This window comes from Mercenaria mercenaria, chromosome 1 (assembly GCF_021730395.1).
Source record: "Mercenaria mercenaria strain notata chromosome 1, MADL_Memer_1, whole genome shotgun sequence".
Classification (NCBI taxonomy): Eukaryota; Metazoa; Mollusca; class Bivalvia; order Venerida; family Veneridae; genus Mercenaria; species Mercenaria mercenaria.
Window position 1 is genome coordinate 106,389,355 of NC_069361.1, and position 22,642 is coordinate 106,411,996.

The window sequence follows — 22,642 nt, forward strand, 5'->3', positions numbered from 1 at the left end:
ACTATCGTGCAGACAAGAAATTGTTTACGGACGGACGGATGGATGGACTGACAATGGACGACGGACGAAGGGTGATCACAAAAGCTCACCTTGTTACTATGTGACAGGTGAGCTAACAAGAGCTGTCGGATGACAGCGCGCTCGACTATTCGAAGAATTGATTGAAGAATGGGATCAAAATATTTCCATAGATTTTCAGACTAAACAAAAAAATGGATTAAACAAAAAATGTTCCTGTATTTGTGGATTTCGATTAATCTTGCACTAAATGGCAATGTGTGACCATGATGGCAAATATGTTAAGTTATATGTTAGGCAAAACATGGACTTATATGAAAAATTTAACTAATTTCCAAGTCCAAAAGGGGCCATAATTCAGTCAAAATAGTTGACAGAGTTATGTACTCTTGCCTACAGATGGAAATCATGTTGATAAACTAGTGTTAAAAGTTTCAAAGCCACAGTTCAAATAGTTTTGACAAAACGCTGACTTGTAAGAAAAACTGAACAAATTTGAAAGTCCAAAAAGGGCCATAATTCAGTCAAAATAGTTGTCAGAGTTATGTACTCTTGCCTAGAGATGGAAATCATAATGATAAACAAGTGTTTAAAGTTTAAAAGACATATGTCAAATAGTCTTGACAAAACATGGACATATACAAAACAGAACCAGTTTCCAAGTTCAAAAAGGGCCATAATTCAGCCAAAAAAGAGGAGAGAGTTACGTACTCTTGCCTATTGATAGAGACTATTATACTGAACAAGATATAAAAGTTTCAAAGCCATATGTCAAACACTTTACACAAAATATAAACTGGTACGAAAAACTTAACCAAGATTTCTAAGTCAAAAGGGGCCATAATTCAGTCAAAATGCTTGATGGAGTTATGTACTCTTGCCTACAACTGGATATTGTGATGGTAAACAAGTGTTGAAAGTTTCAAAGCTTTATCTCAAAAGACTTTGTCAAAATGTGGACTGGTACGAAAAACTTAACCAAGATTTCTAAGTCAAAAAGGGGCCATAATTCAGTCAAAATGCTTGATGGAGTTATGTACTCTTGCCTACAACTGGACATGGTGATGGTAAACAAGTGTTGAAAGTTTCAAAGCTTTATCTCAAAAGACTTTGTCAAAATATGAACTGGTACGAAAAACTTAACCAAGATTTCTAAGTCAAAAGGGGCCATAATTCAGTCAAAATGCTTGACAGAGTTATGTACTCTTGCCTATAACTGGACATGGTGATGGTAAACAAGTGTTGAAAGTTTCAAAGCTTTATCTCAAAAGACTTTGTCAAAATATGAACTGGTACGAAAAACTTAACCAAGATTTCTAAGTCAAAAGGGGCCATAATTCAGTCAAAATGCTTGACAGAGTTATGTACTCTTGCCTATAACTGGACATGGTGATGGTAAACAAGTATTGAAAGTTTCAAAGCTTTATCTCAAAAGACTTTGTCAAAATGTGGACTGGTACGAAAAACTTAACCAGGGTGTGACGCCGACGCCGTGGTGAGTAGGATAGCTCTACTTATTCTTCGAATAGTCGAGCTAAAAAGAAAAACAACATAAGCATAACAAAATCTAGTACTTGAAGAACACTTTGTAAACCAACAAAAAGGTCAACAAGATATAATTACTGAGGCCACATTCAAAAAAGTCTTTGTTTGCTGTCTCCCAACCCTACTTTTAAAGGTTGGGTAGGTAGGTAGGTAGGCAATTTTGTCTTTTTTAGTGGGGGGGGGGGGGGGGTGGATTATACTTTTACCAGATCATTTCTTACAGAATATTTCTTCTGTAAAAATAAGACAAATCTGTGTTTGTTGTATAAAAGGATGAAATCAAATAATACAATTTAAACTTTCTTACCGGTACTTATTATTTTGCTTACTTGAAATATATGCAGCACTTGTCACATCGCAACTTAAAAATATATTATGGGGCATAGCATTTTAAGCGGGTAGGTAGGGAGACAGCAAACAAACATATTTTTAATTTTGGCCTGAAGAGAACAAAAAATCAAAAGGAACATCATAACATCTCATTTAACCTATACTTGCCAGTACTCTGAAAATCACTGCCAGGCCTTGAAATGAAACTGAAGACCTTAATTTAGAGTTTGAGCAAAATAAAACAGAAAACTGCAAAACCATCAAACAGGTCAAGCTCAGGTCATTAGACCTGCATAGTATAATTTAAAATCACGATCTTGAAGGCAGACATTCAGTATACAGCAGCTACATAACTGAAAATCTCTGAGACCTCTCCAACAATAACATTCTATTTTCACCTATTCATAGGTTTCTGCAACACTCCAAGAGCCAGTTTCAGGCTCATTTTCTCATTTCATCCCCAAAATGTTTTTCTGCAGACAAATCCCAGTCCAAAAACAGATTCTAAATTTAGCTTTTAGCACATATTCAATGATCATAAAATTACAATTTTGTAGGTAAAACTAGACGAGTGTCCATAGAACACAAGTGCCCCCACTTCCTGTCACTATATAAGGTTTCACGACAGGTTCAGTGAAATCCCAAACAGAACACAAGATGCAAAACATCGCATGCTATATAAAAATCTTTTAAAGTTTTATGACTCTAGATCAAGTACATTTTGAGATACACAGGACATATTTCCTATCAAGGGCCACAGTCTTGTAGAGTGAAATAAAAAAACAACTCGGGTGCACAAATTCAGATGCTGAATAATATTCCTGTGAGATCCAAGTTGAAATACCAGGAGCGCAACTTCACATGCTGAATAACAATCCTGATGATTGGGTCAAATACTTTAGCAGATATGCACGACACAAATTCGGACAGATGGACGACAGACGGAGGGGGGCTACTCTGAATGCCCCCAAACATACATATTTACTAACATTAACTCTTATATGTACTACCGTCAGATTATATTCAAACTAAATAGGAATGTCTACATGTTATTCTTGCTTTTCGCAATACAGCAGTCCCCTACTGGTGGAAAACTTTGTTAGTGTTCATCCATTGTGGTTGTTGGCAACAGTGTTAGTCAACCACACTCGAGTCGTATGCTGGAAAACTGGAGCAATTGTGGACAGACCTACCAAATCTGCACTAAAAGTTAGGCTTTAAAAGTCCACCACTGAGTCAAGTAGGACCAGAGGAACATTTCCATGTAGTAATAAAATAAATCCTTTGATGCAATAAAAAGTTACGGAGCAGAAAGCTTTATACTTGACCTTCAATGGTAACTTTGAACTATGATTGATGGGCACAGATCATGCAAGCAACACAAGCAACACATCGTCTAGTTATAGGGGGAATATGTGTGCAAGTGTCTATAAAAATGCTTCAATGCATTTAGAAGCTAAGGAACAAAAACTATCTTTACTTTGATTTCAACACTGACCTTTGACCACCAAGCATGGGTCATGCAAATGACATATTGTCTGGTCACGAGGAACATTTCGTTGCAGTGGCAAGAAAATCCTTCAGTACACATGTTATGGAGTGGAAACAAATTTTTACTTGATCTGCGGGACATATACAACGATATCATCATACGCATGCATCAGGATAAGAATGGAGTATTTTGATTCTACGTATTAGTATTGATACTCATTAAAAGCAAATTCTATTGTGTATTTTTCAAATTTAATTGGGTATTTACACAAATACACAGCTTATCTGTTGCTCTGATATTAAACAAAATTATTGGCAAGCTGCAACCAACTTCCAATTTTCACTTACTGGTTCCCAGCCCAGATTTCCTTCTCTACCCTCTCGGCCCAGTGGATTTGTTTTCTTTCTTGTCTTTATGAAATCTTCATCATCACTTGCCTCTGGTGACAAATCCTGTATATCAAATCCAAGACGGCCTTTCCTTGCTAAGATGCTCTTTGGCATTGGAGGGTACGGCTCTAGAAATACCAAATAAAACAAAAGCTTTATTCCTTCATTTTCAAAAGTCTTATTAATTTAAAACATTGAAAATCAAGAATTCTTTGTCAAAAACTTGCTAATGGGAAATAATGTAAATCAAGTTCTTCACCAAAAATGTAAGAGGAAAATAATAGAATGTAAAATTATTTGACTTGAAATACTAATCTGAAATGTAGGGGTAATCACATACTGGTTTTCAAAGAGGACTCAAGAAACTAAAATCACATGAAATCTTTCTCCACTTTCCAGCTTTTCAGTATATACCAAGTAACCAACTCACAAATAAAACAAAGACACAGAAATGCTATTTTAGATGTATGCGGTAAAAAAAAAACTGAGCACATGTCAAATCTAAGGCATTTTTTGTTCATAACATGATTGAAAGTAATTCATACTTTCCCCACTACTAAGTGGGGCAGTTTCTGAAGCATCTTCATTTTGGGACATCTCCTCATATTCATCTTCTGTCTCTGCTTCCTCCTCCTCACCATCTGTTTTCTCTTCAATGATTTCCTCTGCGCTCACCATAGGCACATTCTCATCTGGAGACCTTGAGAGGTTTATGCAATGTTTAGTAATAATAGTTAAAAAATATAGTCAGTATTTTTTTAAATCAACTATAAGTAACAACAAGAGCTTGTCGAACACGAAATGCCCCCCTTGATGCATTCAGTAATTGCACAAGGAACAGAAATTATATGCTCACTGTAAATTAAAGTTCTACCATTCTGGTTTAATCTGGCCTTGACCTTTAACCTATTAACCTAACAAGAGATTACAGAGTGATCTTGGCGCCATCCACTGAGCCATTTTCGAATGTTCCAAATTTCAAGACTAGCTCAAGGTCAAAATCATGGTTAAATTTCATTTCGGTACAAAACAATGTGTATGTGGTCCAAATTTGAAAGCTGTGGCTTGAGAAATGTGAAAGCAGGTTACTAGATCAATTTCAAGGTCAAAGTTCATTTTGGTACAACTATGCATGTGCTTCAAATTTGGAGGCTGTAGCTTGAGAAATGTGAAAGTAGGTAATGGGTAAAAATCAATGTCAAATTTCAATTCAGAACACAAAAATATGCAGGCGGTTAAAATTTGAAGGCTGTAGCTTGAGAAATGTGAAAGTAGGTCACTAGGTCAAAATCAAGGTCAAATTTTATTTCGGAACACAAAACTATGCAAGTGGTCCAAATTTGAAGCCTGTACCTTCAGAAATGTGAAAGTAGGTCACCAGGTCAATCTCAAGGCAAAGTTCATTTCAGTACACAAAACTATGCTTGTGGTTCAAATTTGAAGGCTGTAGCTTGAGAAATGTGAAAGTAGGTCACTAGGTCAAAATCAAGGTCAAATTTTATTTTGGAACAAAAAACTATGCATGTGATCCAAATTTGAAGCCTGTACCTTCCAAAATGTGAAAGTAGGTCACTTGGTCAATAACAAGGTCAAAGTTTTTTTTGGTACACAAACCTAAGCATGTGGTCCAAATTTGAAGGCTGTAGCTACAGAAATGTGAAAGTAGGTCACTAGGTCAAGATCAAGGTCAACTCATGTCAAGGTTCATCTTGCCACTCAAAACTATACATGTGGTCCAAATTTAATTGATGTAAGTTATGGACATGAAGATTCTAAGTTTTTCCCTATATAAGTCTATATGAACCATATGACCCCTGGGGCGGGGCCATATTTGACCCTAGAGGGATAATTTGAACAAACTTGGTAGAGAACCACTAAATGATGCTACATTACAAAATATCAAAGCCATAGTCTTTGTGGTTTGGACAAGAAGATTTTCAAAGTTTTTCCCTATGTAAGTCTATGTAAACCATGTGACCCCCAGGGCGGAGCCATATTTGACCCTAGGGGAATAATTTGAACAATCTAAGTAGAGGACCACTAGATGATGTCATATACAAAATATCAAAGCCCTAGGCCCTGTGGTTTTGGACAAGAGGTTTTTCAAAGTGTTTTTCCTATATAAGTATATATAAACCATGTGACCCCCAGGGTGGGGCCATATTTGACCCCAGGGAAATAATCTGAACAATCTTGGTAGAGGATCACTAGATTTTGCAACATACCAAATATTAAAGCCCTAGGCCCTATGGTTTTGGACAAGAAGATCAGAAACCGTTTAACTGTTCCTGGCCAATGCGACCTTGACCTTTGACCTAATGACCTCAAAATCAATAGGGGTCATCTGCTGGTCATGGCCAACCTAACTATCAATTTTCCTGACACTAGGCCCAAGCTTTCTTGAATTATTGCCTGGAAACCATTTTACTGTTCCTGGTCACTGTGACCTTGACCTTTGACATACTGAACTCAAAATCAATAGGGGTCATCTGCTGGTCATGACCAACCTCCCTATCAACTTTCGTGACCCTAGGCCTAAGCGTTCTTGAGTTATCCGGAAACCGTTTTATTGTTCAGGGTCACTGTGACCTTGACCTTTAACATACTGACCTCAAAATCAATAGGGGTCATCTGCTGGCCATAACCAACCTCCCTATCAACTTTCATGATCCTAGGCCCAAGTGTTCTTGAGTTATCATCCGGAAACGGATTGGTCTACATTCCGACCGACCGACCGACCTACAGACCGACCTTCATCTGCAAAACAATATACCCCTCCTTCTTCGAAGGAGGGCATAATAAATGGACCTAGACCTAGTTGCCCAAAACTCTTGTCAAACAGTTTATAACATAATTGTCTATTTGCTAAATTACCTAAGTCTTGCACGCTACACGTCTCATTATGGGGAACATTTGTGCCACAATGTCAATTCTAAATCCTTTCATGGATGGCAGTTATGGACCAGACACAAAATATGACACATGGATGCACAGTACAGTAGTTTTGTGGCTACTCCTTTGTTCTGTCTACTGTTCATATAAGCCACATAAAAGACAGACAGAAGGACACAGCTGATTTCCATGTTCTCCTTTTTCCTTTGAAAAAGGCATGGGATGAAATAGGCTTTAATACGGAATTAACATATAGCATGTCTTATCACCACAATAGGCAAGCATGTGATTTGCCGAAGTATCAATCCATTCAAGTAAGTGAATACATGTACCGTGACACCAGATGGCATACAAAAACTAGTTGGACGAAAAAGGGGGCATAACTTTGAAAATATGCAAAATTGAGTTATGGCAACTGTCAGATCATCATTCTGAGCAAGTGTTTGACAGTTTAATATGTCCCCATTAGAGGATACCAATATAACAGCTTACGTATAAAACTCAACATAAATAGAGACGCCCACATCAACAAATGGGTGAGTGCAATAGCTCTACCTATTAATTTGTAAAGCTAAAAAGGGAGACAACTCTTACAAAACAAGGCAGTCTGAAAGACAGCTAAATCCCCCGCCACTGCTATGGATAGTGAAAGGGTAAACCTTTGATTTTAGCTGTGACCTTGACCTTGAACTGACATGGCTGACTCATGAATTCTGCACAACGTCTTGATGAGGTGATCATTTGACCAAAGTTTCATGAAAATCCTTCAAGGGGTTTAGGAGATACAGAGCTGAAACCTTTGACCTTCAGTTGTGACCTTGACCTTGAGTTGACATGGCTGACTCATGAGTTCTTGATGAGGTGATCATTTGACCCAAGTTTGATGAAAATCCTTCAAGGGGTTAAGGAGATACAGAGTGGACACCAAATGGAAGGCTCAAACCTTCGACTCTTAAGTTGTGACCTTGACCTTGAGCTGGCATGGTTGACTCATAATTTCTGCACATCGTTCTGATGAGGTAATCATTTGACCCAAGTTTTATAAAATTCCTTCAAGGGGTTTAGGAGATATAGAGCGGACACGAAATGGAAGGCTCAAACCTTTGACCTTCAGTTGTGACCCTGACCTTGAGCCGACATGGCTGACTCATAAGTTCTGCACATCCCCTTGATGAGGTGATCGTTTGACCCAAGTTTGATGAAAATCCTTCAAGAGGTTTAGGAGATATAGAGCGGACACAAAATGGAAGGCTCAAACATTTGACCCTAAGTTGTGACCTTGAACTTGAGCCGGCATGACTGACTCATGGGTTCTGCACATTGTCTTGATGAGGTGATCATTTGACCCAAGTTTTATAAAATTCCTTCAAGGGGTTTAAGAGATATTGAGCGGACACAAAATGGAAGGCTCAAACCTCTGACCTTGAGTTGTGACCTTGACCTTGAGCCGGCATGGCTGACTCATGGGTTCTGCACATCGTCTTGATGAGGTGATCATTTGACCCAAGTTTTATAAAATTCCTTCAAGGGGTTTAGGAGATATAGAGCGGACACAAAATGGCAGGCTCAAACCTTTGACCTTGAGTTGTGACCTTGACCTTGAACCGACAAGGCTGACTCATGGGTTCTGCATATCGTCTTGATGAGGTGATCATTTGACCCAAGTTTCATGAAAATCCTTCAAGAGATTTAGGAGATATGGACTGGACACGATTTTGTTACGGACGGAAGGACAGACGCAGACCATTCCTATAATCCCTTTGCCACGGCGGGAGATTAATAAAAGTTAGTTATGTTACTTGCCAAAAGGGGTCACCTCATGATACAAAGATATGTCTTTAATTTTAAAGCATTTGGCAGAGCAATTTCTGAGAAACTGCTTACACGCAACTTTCACAAAATTAATACATTCAAAAGGAACATAATCGAGTTATATAACTAGTCCTGTGAAACCATCTCATCATTCAAACAAAAAACATACAAAGTTAGAAAGAATTTGACCAAATAGTTTTTTGAGAATCTTAAACCAAGAGTTCACAGTTAAGAAGGGGCATGATTTTGATAAAAGCTAACGGCATGCAACATGCACTGTGTTGTCATCTAATGATTTTAAAAACATCTGTGAAGTTTGAAACCATTTTTGGCCAAGAAATTTCTGAGTAACCTGCTTAACTGCAAAATGTTTACCAAAATATCTTTACAAGTTAAAAAGGGGCACAATTTGTCCAATTAAAACTGCAGTTAGGTAACTTGTCTGGTGAGGTCATCTAACCATGAAGTTTGAAAGAATATGGCCCAATAGACTTAGAGAAAAATTGACAAATAAACAAAAATGGTTGAATCTGACAAATGTTTTAACAAAACTGGTTAAAATGAAGAATACCTATGACGAAGAAACAAAATTGGTGCTGGTCTCTTTTTCTCCCCTCGTTTTGAATCAGCTGGTTCAATAAATATGACTTTTTTCATTCCTTTGAGGTTCAGATCTTCCTTCCATGATGTACCGGTATCTGGATAGTCTGGTTCACTATCTACTTTGGCTAACAACTGGTCCACATGTTCAGAATTTTTCCTTTTCCCAAATATGGTTGTGTAACCATGGTCATGGTGTGGCTGTGTTTTACTTAGAAGTTCAATGATAAACTGTTCATTTTCTTCAATTTTACGCTCATTTTCTTCTGAACACTTCTTATCAGCACCTTGAAAATCTTCTTGGAAAATGTCTTTTGAAACTGCCATACTTTCAAGCTTATCTGGATCAGGTATAAAACCTACAAGTTTCTGTTTTCTTTGTAAACATGGATCAGATATATAGACACTATCTGCTATAATTTTTGTTCTGATCAAGTCAACTTTTGGTGCAGGTAACTTTGTTGTCTTTTTAGTTGGAGTTTTCTTGGCTGTGTTGTAAGCTGCAAAAACAATATTAATAAACTAAAAGAACAAGATTATTGCTCAGCAATTAAAGTCCCCTACTGGAATTTATGATATATGCTGGCATAGGAACCACATTTTTACACGGAAACTTAATTGAAGAACCTGCATATATTCTCTATAATAACCCACATCTGTAAATAAGGTTTCATGAAAAAATATTTCACTTAGAAAGAAAGTTAATATAGGATATATCTTTTGTGACTAGTGGATGGACAGAAAGACAAAAAAATAAAATGATTACATAGATTTCCATCTATGTCCAAAGCTGATGACAGAGTCCATATCTGTGACTAACAGAAGGACAGACTGACTGATAAACAGATGCACAATTGGAGAAAAATAATAATCTGAACATTCTCCACACTGTCTTCTACCTACTTATAAAACTTCAAGAAAATATGTATCTCATTTTAAGCTATTGCAGAATCCAGTTGTTTGTCATATTTATGGAATATCTGTTGTTATAACAACTACACCTTTTGCAACAGCAACAAAGTAACACATTGTGCATATTTTCCATACTTTCACATATCAGTGTATCAAGTGTCCTGGGAAAATGTCTTGTACGTTTAAAGGTATTGCAGGATCCCTGTCTGACACTGATGGGCTGACTAACAGACGGTGGCAAATCGCAAGTCCCCTCCAGCATTTCACCAGTATAGTACTTTATAAGGATGTCTCTCATTTTCTTCTCCCTTGCAAATGTGTGAAGTGAAAAACTTAAATACATCAACTGATATTTTAATTACTTTTGTCAAAAACGACCTTTCACTTAAAATGCTACAAGGGCAAAATCAAATACATTATGATATACCAAGAGAGCTGAGTACAGCGGCTTTGTTAATTTTGTATGAGCTCAACACAATTTTGAACAGTCCATCAGCATTTTTTTTATGAAGATCATCTTCATCAATAGTACTTACAGAGAAGTCTCTTGTTCCTTACATGCACTGGCTCAGCTGTGAACTTGCTCCGGCTCTCAGGATCTGTTTAAAGTGAAAATGTATACAACATTAAAGGTGTTGCATCTGAATTAAGCAACATTTAATGACATTTTTTTTTTGTATATATTGCGATAGAAATTCAAGGCTTTCAATTGGTCCCTGAAAAAAATTACAGGTTAATTTTATAACTGAAATTTTCCACAACTGACAATTGGCATTTAGAGTTAAAAATAAGTTATTTAGGACCGATTTAATGATACAGACTCAAAAAACAGGACTATATTGGCCTACATTGTACCAATCCCCCTTTATGAGGGATCGAGAAGTTTATAATTATCCAAAAGCAAAGTAGATATGTAATCGGAGCATTGGAATTTAGTTCACCACAGTGAAGAAGTGTATGAAGTTTTAATCCATTCTCAAATGATTACCAAGACGCCTATGCCCGAAGAGTTGTATCAGAGGACAGGGTTTATTTTTCCCTTCTATAATAAGGGCCGTTAACAGGCCCCTTCCCATCAGAAAATTTCTTTTAAATCATGCAGTTTTCCAAAAAAATTCTGTTACTCAATTTCCATGATATTTCCATGATCTTCAGCGATTTTCCATGATACAGTAAAGTATCGCTTTTACATGACATTAAGGCAAATTATTGCCTAAAACTAACTAGAACTGTCACAGGAGTGACTCAAACCCCCACCATACGGTCTTGTCACAGAAGAATGGCAACCATAAGGAATCTTAAAAATACTTTGGAGTACTTCATCCTGGGCTTCCACATATAAGTAATACTAGTATAATACTAGTATAGTAATACTAGTAAATATATTAAATCTCTAATATTAGAGATACACTAAAAGTGAATACAAAAAAGTGTCTTACCGACCCATGTTACCACGGAAAAATGTTTTTACTTTTTACATAGGACTTATAATAAAAAAGTTAGAAAAATATCTAAAATATTGAAAATCTAAAAATAGGATTTCTAAAAATAGACTTATTCCTGGAATTTAAGGGGAAGAAAATTTATCAGTACAAGGTTAAACAAGGTTACTTCCCTTTGGCTTAAGACAATCAGAATGAGATATAGTGAAATACATCAAATTAACCTTAAATTCTAGGTAAAAGGGGCATAATTCATAAAAAAATGGTGTCAGAGTTATGCACCTTATGTCACATATGGTGGGTGATGATGGTGGAACATCTATTTTAAGTTTGAATCAAATCCATTTAGTTAATAAATGGAGATATAGTGAAAATTACAAAGAACAAAAGTTTAACCTTAAATTATAAGTAAAAAGGGGACATAATTCATGAAAACTTGGTGTCAAGAGTTATGCACCTTGTGTCACATGATGTGGGTGATAAGGTGGAACATGTATTTTAAGTTTGAATCAAATCCATTTGGTAATAACTGAGATAATAGCTTTCGGGACGCGATGGGACGGGACGGGACGCGACGGGACGCGACAAAACTGACTCCTATATACCCCCCTCAAACATGTTTGGTGGGGGTATAAATATTAAATAGATTCACCACGATACAATGTGTGATACAAACATTATGCAGAACTTAACATTTTGTGATATTTCTAATCAAGAAAACTTGCAAGACAAAAATAAAGAATGCAAGCATAAAACAAACAGTAGATCTATGTATTTATTAAACAAACAGGAATAATGCTTTTTGTTGTTGTTTTTTATTCGAATTCATTGCAAGTTTCTTCTAGTGCAAACCTGAATACATTTTCAATAAATGTCATTATACATTCATCATATTACTGAACATACCATTCACTTTACTGGAAAAATGTTTTGAAACAAGAGTGCCAGAATGTCACAATATACGCCCGTCACAGCAAATTTCTTTACTCTAGCACCTGTATTTGCAAATGGAATTTTAATTTTGTGGTTGTTTAGTAATCACTGTAAGTCTTTTGTTTTTCTAAGACCACAAAAAACTCCTTACCAGGTAGAGATACCTTAAAATACACCTAAAATTGGAAAGTAACATCTATGTTGTACCACAGAAAAGTGGTCTTGTTTTTTCCCTACGGTCAATTATAAAAAAGTTACAATATAAGTTATTTATAGTAACAACTAAGGGAAGTTATCTTAAAAAAAAAAAAAAAAAAAAAAAATATCCAAAAAATTTTTTTAAGTCCACATAAAAATCTTTACCAGGCAGAGATTGGTCAAAATACACCTCAAAATTGGATGTAGCATGCATGTTGTACTACAGAAAAGTGGTCTCGATTTTTCCCTATGACTAGTAATGAAAAAGTTAAAATATAAGCTATTTATAGTAACAACAAAGGGAAGTAATTCTAAAGAAGGGAACTGCGCATGACACTTCATCTCATGATGGTGTATAATTGTGCCAAGTTACATCAAAATCCCTCCATGCATGAAGAAGAAATGCTTCGGACAAAGTCATTCTTGTATCAGACCTTTGGCCTCCAAGTGTGACCTTGACCTTAGACCTAGGGACCTGGTTCTTGGGCAAGACACTCCGTCTCGTGGTGGTGAACATTTGTGCAAAGTTATATCAAAATCCCTCTATGCATTAAGAAGAAATGCTCCGGACAAGGTTTTCATTTTTGTATCCTTTGACCTCTAAGTGTGACCTTGACCTTAGACCCAGGGACCTGGTTCTTGCCCATGACATTCCGCCTCGTGGTGGTGAACATTTGTGCCAAGTTATATCAAAATCCCTCCATGCATGAAGAAGATACGCTCCGGATAGTTTTCTTTCTTGTATCCTTTGACCTCTAAGTGTGACCTTGACCTTAGGCCTAGGGACCTGGTTCTTGCGCATGACACTCCGTCTCATGATGATGAACAATTGTGCCAACTTTTATCAAAATCCCTCCATGCATGAAGAAGATATGCTCTGGACAAAGTCATTCTTTAATTTGACCTTTGACCTCTAAGTGTGACCTTGACCTTAGACCTAGGGACCTGGTTCTCGTGCCGGTGGTGAACATTTGTGCCAAAGTTATATCAAAATCCCTCTATGCATGAAGAAGAAATGCTCCGGACAAGGTTTTCATTTTTGTATCCTTTGACCTTTAAGTGTGACCTTGACCTTAGACCCAGGGACCTGGTTCTTGCCCATGACACTCCGCCTTGTGGTGGTGAACATTTGTGCCAAGTTATATCAAAATCCTTCCATGCATGAAGAAGATATGCTCAAGACAAAGTTTTCTTTCTTGTATCCTTTGACCTCTAAGTGTGACCTTGACCTTAGACCTAGGGACCTGGATCTTGCCCATGACACTCCGTCTCATGATGATGAACAATTGTGTCTACTTTCATTAAAATCCCTCCTTGCATGAAGATATGCTCCGGACAAAGTCATTCTTCAATTTGACCTTTGACCTCAAAGTGTGACCTTGACCTTAGACCTAGGGACCTGGTTCTTGCGCATGACACTCTGTCTCATGATGATGAACAACTGTGCCAAGTTTCATCAAAATCCCTCCATGCATGTAGAAGATATGCCCCGGACAAAGTCTGTGGACGCCGCCCGAACAAATCTGTAAGAGGACCACACAAGAAATATCCAGGCCAAGCTTCATCAGCTTCCGCCTCATGGTTCCACTGGAGATGTTTTTTGAAGAAAATGTGAACAATGGCCGACTGGATGACATGTAGATAATGGGAGGTGAGTCGACACAACAATTCAACCTAAGCAGTTTGTGCTATATAAATCCATTGGTTGTTATGAACACCCCAGATTACTCTAGTATTTCTTTTTGTCACTGACCCTTTCCTTGTAATTTCTATTTTTGGTCATAGAGCTGCAACGATTCGATTCGATTTCGATATCAAATATGTCGATTCGATTATTTTTTTTACTTATTGCTACTATTTAATATTTAAAGGATGTTTAATCAATGCAATAAATATGAAAAACTAGGATAGTAATTCATCAAGAACAAATTTTAATTTTAACTTCCTGTTGACATATTTTAAATAACAAAAAAAACAAGAACTATCACTAATAGTGACAAATGCCCCCACAGCACCTTGACATTTGACCTGGTCACTCCAAAGTCAGTAGGGGTGGTGTACTAAATAAGTATTATCAGCATGTGAAGTTTGAAGGTCCTGAATGAAGAGGTTTGCATGTAAAGTGCCTTCAAGCAAAAAGTTAACGTTGGCCCCTGTGACCTTGACCTTTGACCTGGTGACCCCAAAGTCAGTAGGGTTGGTGTACTCAATAAGTACTATCAGCATGTAAAGTTTGAAGGTCCTGGGTGAAGTGGTTCGCAAGCAAAGTGCCTTCATGCAAAAAATTAACATTGGCCCCTGTGACCTTGACCTTTGACCTGGTGACCCCAAAGTTAGTAGGAGTGGTGTACTCAATAAGTACTATCAGCACGTGAGTTTGAAGGTCCTGGGTGCAGTGGTTCGCGAGTAAAGTGCCTTCATGCAAAAAGTTAACGTTGGCCCCTGTGACCTTGACTTTTGACCTGGTGACCCCAAAGTTAGTAGGGGTGGTGTACTCAATAAGTACTATCAGCATGTGAAGTTTGAAGGTCCTGGATGCAGTGGTTCCCGAGTAAAGTGCCTTCATGCAAAAAGTTAACATTGGCCCCTGTGACCTTGACCTTTGACCTGGTGACCCCAAAGTCAGTAGGGGTGGTGTACTCAATAATTACTATCAGCATGTGAAGTTTGAAGGTCCTGGGTGAAGTGGTTTGCGAGTAAAGTGCCTTCATGCAAAAAGTTAACGTTGGCCCCTGTGACCTTGACCTTTAACCTGGTGACCCCAAAGTCAGTAGGGGTGGTGTACTCAATAAGTACTATCAGCATGTGACGTTTGAAGGTCCCGGGTGTAGTGGTTCGCGAGTAAAGTGCCTTCATGCAAAAAGTTAACGTTGGCCCCCGTGACCTTGACCTTTGACCTGGTGACCCCAAAGTCAGTAGGGATGGTGTATTCGATAAGTACTATCAGCACGTGAAGTTTGAAGGTCCTGTGTGTATATGTTCGCGAGTAAAGTGCCTTCATGCAAAAAGTTAACGTTGGCCTCTATGACCTTGACCTTTGACCTGGTGACCCCAATGTCAGTAGGGGTAGTGTACTCGGCGCCGTGTACTCAATAAGTACTATCAGCATGTGAAGTTTGAAGGTCCTGGGTGCAGTGGTTCGCGAGTAAAGTGCCTTCATGCAAAAAGTTAACGTTGGCCCCTGTGACCTTGACCTTTGACCTGGTGACCCCAAAGTCAGTAGGGGTGGTGTACTCAATAAGTACTATCAGCATGTGAAGTTTGAAGGTCCTGGGTGCAGTGGTTCGCGAGTAAAGTGCCTTCATGCAAAAAGTAAATGTTGTGACTAACGAACGAACGAACGAACGGACGGACAGTTGAAAACTAATATCAGTGATTTTTTTTTTGCCATTTTGGGAAAAGGTCCAGTACTGGTTGAATTGGGGAAAATGACGGTGTTTTTAATCCAAATTGGGAATTTTAGCGGGGTTTTTACTCAAATTGGGAATTTTTGCAATAAGTCAATAACATCATTTAGAACACTTCTTCCTTTAATTCCATGTAAACATCATCCAATAAACATAATGAATGGTTGAATGATTTATAGTGAAATGTCCCTTTTTTCATATTCTTGAAAATGTCAACTGTTGGCTGTCTGAGTCCCTGTAAGAGGGGTCTAACCCTCTGTACAGAGTAACATAAGTTTTGAAACACGGTAGTCATTGACTCTTCAGTCTAAATTTTCAAGGGTCAAAATCAAATTTTCAAGAGTCAAGATCAACATTTCAGGGGTCAACCTATACTGAATGCTTCAAAATAAAGAGCTGCTTTTGCAACAGTGTTCATATTTTTCTTACATGCAGACTTTGTATTGGCTTTTTATTTAGATTGTACTAGAAAAATCTTGTAAGAAATGATGGAAATGTTCGAAAATTACGGTCGCGAAAACGGGTGACAAATATGTAAAACGAAATTTAACATTTTAAATTCTTGATAAAATACCTGTTTCAAGTTGTTTTTTTTTCACCATACCTATTCAGTACTTATAATTTCTACTTATTTACAGCATATAATTTGTTTTGGACCAAACAAAGCCTCGGCAATGATAATAAAATTGCTATAGACCGTAACGGTTGACCGGCTTACGTAATCGTATCGAGGACACAAAATAATGATTTTAATTATCCAATTTGTAGTTAGCAAGACATAGTAGTAAGTTGGCAAGACATATTACAATACAACATAAGCTGTATACCGCTAATTAAAAAGTGGTACAAACACGATACTGTAAGGCTGCATTGTTTATCAATTAACTTTTACACATTTATCAATAGAGGCACCGTTGATAATGACACGGCATTGTGCTAAATACAAACCGCGAGATGATCATGTGTCAGTCGGCGCGTGGCGTGATTGACATCTATCAGTAGCTAATTAACATACGACGCTCCGCCTCCTGCTATACTTCCGCTCGTGCCGGCAAACGGTATTGAAATTCTCTGGGATTTTGATTGACAAGGGGCAGGACTTTCGAACTTAGAAGCATCAAAAACATTTCCGCGTGTCAAACCGACGCACGAGGCATATAATGAGCGGGTCAAATACGAGTTTTTCTCGATTTTTCGTGGGTCAAAACCCCGGACCTCGGGTCTACTGAATGCCCTGGTAAATCGGGCCGTCTTTTTTACGGAAATACCGGTGGGAGGGGTTTATTCTTTTTCGTCAGAATGAAGGTTTTTCTTTCTCGGCCTCGAGCGTTCTGTAAATTTATACGATACAATCAGTTTGTCTGGGTCATTTTGGGAATTTTTGGATGAGAATTGGGAAAAAAGATACCTTTTTTCAATTGGGAAAAGGTCCGTTTACCGGACCTTTATAAAAAAGGAAAAAAATCCCTTCGGGTGCATAAAAAACATCACAATTTCATATATACTACAGAAACTAGTCTTGCCGACTTAAAATAAGATTTATCTTACTATCTGTTGATAAAATTTATCATAACGATTTGTCGGACATCGATGGAGTGTTTCCTTTCATATGCTGCATAAGATTGGTCGTACTGCCGGACATGGTGTAACTTACATCCGCGTAAACACATTTTACAAGTGGCTTTTAGTTCTGATCCCCCGTGGAAACCAAAATGTTCCCACACCCTTGATTTGATTTTCTTCGGAGCGTCTTTCCGTATGGGAGACGCCATGTTACTTGTATAGACTGGTAGTAATGCAATTCTATTATTGATTGGATGCCAGATTTACTACTGACCTATCGTACGCCACGTAACAAAAGTCGACATGTGTAGAATGCGAATACAATGGGGCATTTGCAGCAAGCATATTTAAAATGGGGATCGAATCGAACTTTGAGGTGCCTGTATCGAATCGAATCGGCGAGTTTAAAACCGGTTTTTCGATGCATAGGAGCGAATCGTTGCACCTCTATTATTGGACTGCTTGAACCCTAGATAACTTGAGCACTTGCATCACCTCTTGCACCCTGAGTAGGGAGGCAGGAGGGGGGGGAACTAACAGACTTCAGGAAAGTTGGAAAAAATGGCAGGACATTTGGTCCAGCAACGCCTAAAAATCTGCCGGACCGGAAAAAAATATGCCGGACCGAGGAAAATGTCAGTGTACCGCATATGTTGCTTTTCTCCATCATAATTCATATTCAAGCCAGGTGTGATCATTTTTAGTCCATTTCTCAGTGTTCACGAAAGAACCTGAAAATTCACAGGACAGTCGGTCTGGTAAACATGATTTTTTTACAGGACCGGATAATATTTTACCAGACCAAATTCTTTTTAATAAATTTGATATCTGATCTTTAAAACTGGTATTTATACATAGTCTATATAGACAGCATCACACAAATTACATCCTTTAAGTTTATTTCCACATATTATCAGCGTTCGACACTAACGGTGTCCCGGGATCCCGAGGACACCAAAAATCCGCAAGGGATCCTAAAGTTCACAATTTCGGTGTTCCGTCGGGACTCTAGATTTTCAGATAAAATATGATTCTAAAAAAATGAAATTCCCCAGTCTTGTTCGCTCAAACATCGTTCTTTTGCTAAGCCAAGGCGTTCAGTTGACCCGAGGTCCCGGGTTTTGACCCGCGAAAATCGAGAGAAACTCGTATTTTACCCGCATAAATTACGGCACGTGCGTCGGCTTGACTCGCGGAAATTTACTTAGATGAGTTCCAAGTTCGATAGTTCTGCCCCCTGTCAATCAAAATCCCAGTGAATTTCAATATTGTTCGCCGGCACAAGCGGAAATATGGCAGTAGGCGGAGCGTCGTATGTTAATTAGCTACCGACAGATGTCAGTCACGCCACGCGCCAAATGACACGTGCTTATCTCGCGGTTTGTATTTAGTACAAAATGCCTTGTCATTATCAAAGGTGTTTATTGATCAATGTTTACAAGTTAATTGATAAACAATGCAGCTTAGATTATCGTGTTTGTACCATTATTTTGTGTGCTCGATACGATTACATGAGCCGGTCGGCCGTTACGGTCTATAACAAATTTATTATCATTGCCGAGGCTTTGTTTGGGCAAAACAAATTAAATAAGCAGAAATTATACGTGGTATGATGAGAAAATAAAGTTAAAACAGTTATCTTTTCAAGAACTTTAACTGTTACTTTTGTTTTTCGTATTTGTCACTCGTTTTCTAGACCGACATTTTCCAAAGAAGTATAAAATACATTTATTTTATAGTTCTTTGCATTTTCGAACATTTTTATCATTTCTTACAAGATTTTTCTAGTACAAACTAAAATAAAAAGCCAATAAAACGTCTGCATTTACGAAAAATATGATCACTGTTGCCAAAGCAGCTCTTATTTAGAAGAATTTGCTGATAATAAAAGCATACAAACACTAAACCCCACCCACTTTTTAAGTTTTAGGCAATGTGCAAAATAAAACAACTAAAATATGAAATGTTTAAGAAAATCTGTTATGACCAATGTACTAGTTTTAGATAAAGTCTGTGGGAGTTGCATTAATAAGGCCTAAAAAATCTTTGTATCTGGTAACATGCTCAAAAAATTAGGGTAGGTAGGTCAGAACATTTTTTTTTTTTGAATTTTTTTTTTTTATTTAAGGGAGACTGTTTGGAATTTTTTTTATGTCAAAAAAATGATTACAAATAAGGGGGTTATAAGGGGGAATGAACTAGGCGGCATACATTTAGACGAACTACAACAAATGGCAGAGGAGTGCGATGGTAGTGAAGATGAGGGGGAAGAGGACTTGGACAGAAATGACATTATTCTTTTACAGCAAAAGTCATACAAGCTATTGTTGTCATTGATGTAAAATGGAAATAAAGTGGAAATAAAATACATGTAGTACTGTAAACAGTTGGGTTTGTTAGATTTTAGTTTTTTCATGTTTTTACCACATTTTGTTATCAGGGACTCCTAATTTTCAGCAGGGATTCCTAAATTTCCCAGCAGGTATTCCTTCGGGATACCTGGCAAAAAAGTTAGTGTCAAACGCTGATATTATGCCCTTTTCTCGTTATTCTGAGCCCCTTAACTGGTATTTCAGTTCTTGTCGGTAACAGTTATAACTTTCAAAAGAGTTTTTGCTATTGTTTGATACTCCAATATCTAAACTTAAAAAATCCTCATGAAGAAAAATTGCAAGGATTGTTGTCAATGAATAATCCAGGCTTTCACATGATGTACCTCACCCTCTGAAACAGCCAGATGCTTTCTCGTTGAACCGAGACTTGTGATCATTTGTACGAGTTCTCAAAAACTAAGACTGTTTTTGAAAAAGATTTTTTTTTTAATATTAAATAATATTAATAATTAAGAACAGATATATAATTGTGTTTGCAGACAAAAAGTTTTACAATAAGTGGTTTCTGTTTTCTGTAAGAAGGTTAAATATTACCGCAGTGTATTTAGATAAGCAAATTTTGTGCCAAAATTTTCTGTTGTGTATATTTCTATTTTATTGTGAGTAATACTATTTTCTTTTATTTTTGTTTAACTGTCGTATGATTTGCAACAACATACATTTAGACGCAGGAAATAGCTGCAAGAGCAAATTTTCCAAAGGCTCGGATCAATGAGAAGGCTCGGAATTACGAGAAAGAGGCAATTGAAACAGATTTCAGACATTAAGTTTTCAGGCTGTAAAAAGTCTCCCTGTACTTGGATTCAGTGTTGTTATATTTTCTGGTCCTTTGGGACCATGGAGTCCATTCAATATCTGTGTAATAGATCTAGAGTCCCGCTTAAGCCGTTGCTAGGGGGCGTGAGAGATGTTGCATATTTCATTACCTCTCGAGAACAGACTCAGACTCAGTCAAAACGAGTCTGCTGTTATTATTCTTGGTTGCATTCTTTGCTTCCAAAGGATCTTTTTACAGATTTTATTCATATAAATTTGCTATATCATCGCTGTCTTTTCCCGCGCAAGTCTATTGTTTGCACCGAGTCACGTTGATGTTGACATATAAAGAGAAAGATGACCTCGGAATTACTGGAAATTCCCGTCTGGTTCCCGCGTACATAAATCGAGTACCATCCACGATTAGTACGCATCCAATGATAACACGCGTTCTTAGAATTGTCGTGACGTCGTAAGGGGTTTCCACTGTTTCTATTTTAAGTACCAATGAAACAAGCGCTTACTAAAATATAGTCTGACATCAATTTCTCGGGATTCCACGTTACAATTTAATGATGAAAGTCAAACTTTCGCGAAATCGTGGAGGACTTTCTTCTTATTTTATCATATTGACCTGCAATTTTTATCGGACACTCGGTCTTGTGAATTTGATATATCACGTCGGACCTGGTCAAAATTAACCGGAAATGTCCGATGGCCGGACGGCTTTCGTGACCTCTGATTTCTCGTTAAATGTTTTGTCAACCCTCTTATTTTCATACATTTGTTTCCTTTCACTACCATTGTTGGGCGTTAATTTACGTTTCTTTCCCGGTTCTGCCCTGGCATAATATGTAAGTGATGCCATTTTGATATGTTGTCCGAGATGTTGCAGTTCTCGGGGTACGTTAAATGCCGGTCAGTCGGACCGCATCCGGATTAAGAAACCGCGGACCCGATCAAAATTTTCCGGTCATGTCCGTCGGACCGACGACTTTCCAGAAGTCTGAACTAAATGCCATCAGAAATGTAAAATCCTTTGAGGAAGCAATATCAGAAAGATGCAAAAAATTTGGAATTGAAAGGTGATCTTGAAATGAAAATTATCGTTATAATTTACCTTTCTCTAGTTCACTGAGATGTTCATATACATGTTTTTTCATTTCTGTTCTAGCCCGCATTTCACTACCAAAACTTGTAAATTGCTTGTGACATATTTTTGGGATAAGTTGGCAGGTGAACGTAAACGTCTTTGCTAACTCATTTGCTGATGACTCTGTAAACAAATTCAGCACAGTTTTCTCTGTCAATCCAAGTATCTGTTCCAGTGACAAAACTTCCACAGAACCTATTGTCCTCATGGATAACTGAAAAAAAAAGACAAAACATTTTACTAAATACAACATTTGTTTTCTACAGATGTAATAGGACTGAGTGTGAAAATACTGTAATTGTACATATAATAATATTATATTATAAAGAATAAGATACAATAGTTTTGCACTCAGCCCTCATACAATCAACTAGCGCTGTCACAGGAGTGACAAATTATACCCCCACAATACAGCCTTGTCACAGAAGTAAGCCAATGTCAAAGTCGAACTTGTCCTATATTTGATGATGTTATACCTGTGTATCAAAAATGATTTAAAGCTGTCAACCTTGCAAAAAAGTTCTTCTGCTCTGGGTCAATGTGACCTTGACTTTTGACCTACTGACCTCAAAATCAATAGGAGTCATCTGCTGGTCATGATCTACCTCCCTATTAAGTTTCATGATCCTAGGCCCAAGCGTTCTAAAGTTATTGTCAGGAAACAGTCAATAAACTGTTCTGGGTCATTGTGACTTTGACCTTTGACCTACTGACCTCAAAATCATTAGGGGTCATCTGCTGGTAATGACCAATCTTCCCATCAACTTTTATGATCCTAGCTTTATCAAGCGCAGCTAATATTTCTTT

General features: G+C 37.6%; 1 protein-coding gene across 1 annotated transcript in view; it reads right to left on the bottom strand.

Annotated features, from left to right (window-relative positions):
- The window catches only part of LOC123563837 (uncharacterized), a 57,057-nt gene that overhangs the window by 24,841 nt on the left and 9,574 nt on the right, over nucleotides 1-22,642 (bottom strand). Inside the window, exons 3-7 of the mRNA XM_053519793.1 lie at nucleotides 21,803-22,049; nucleotides 10,527-10,589; nucleotides 9,050-9,578; nucleotides 4,320-4,474; nucleotides 3,733-3,902 (exon numbers count right to left, since the gene is read on the bottom strand). Of these exons, the coding sequence (XP_053375768.1) occupies nucleotides 3,733-3,902; nucleotides 4,320-4,474; nucleotides 9,050-9,578; nucleotides 10,527-10,589; nucleotides 21,803-22,049 (1,164 nt within the window). The remainder of the gene's footprint in view (nucleotides 1-3,732; nucleotides 3,903-4,319; nucleotides 4,475-9,049; nucleotides 9,579-10,526; nucleotides 10,590-21,802; nucleotides 22,050-22,642) is intronic.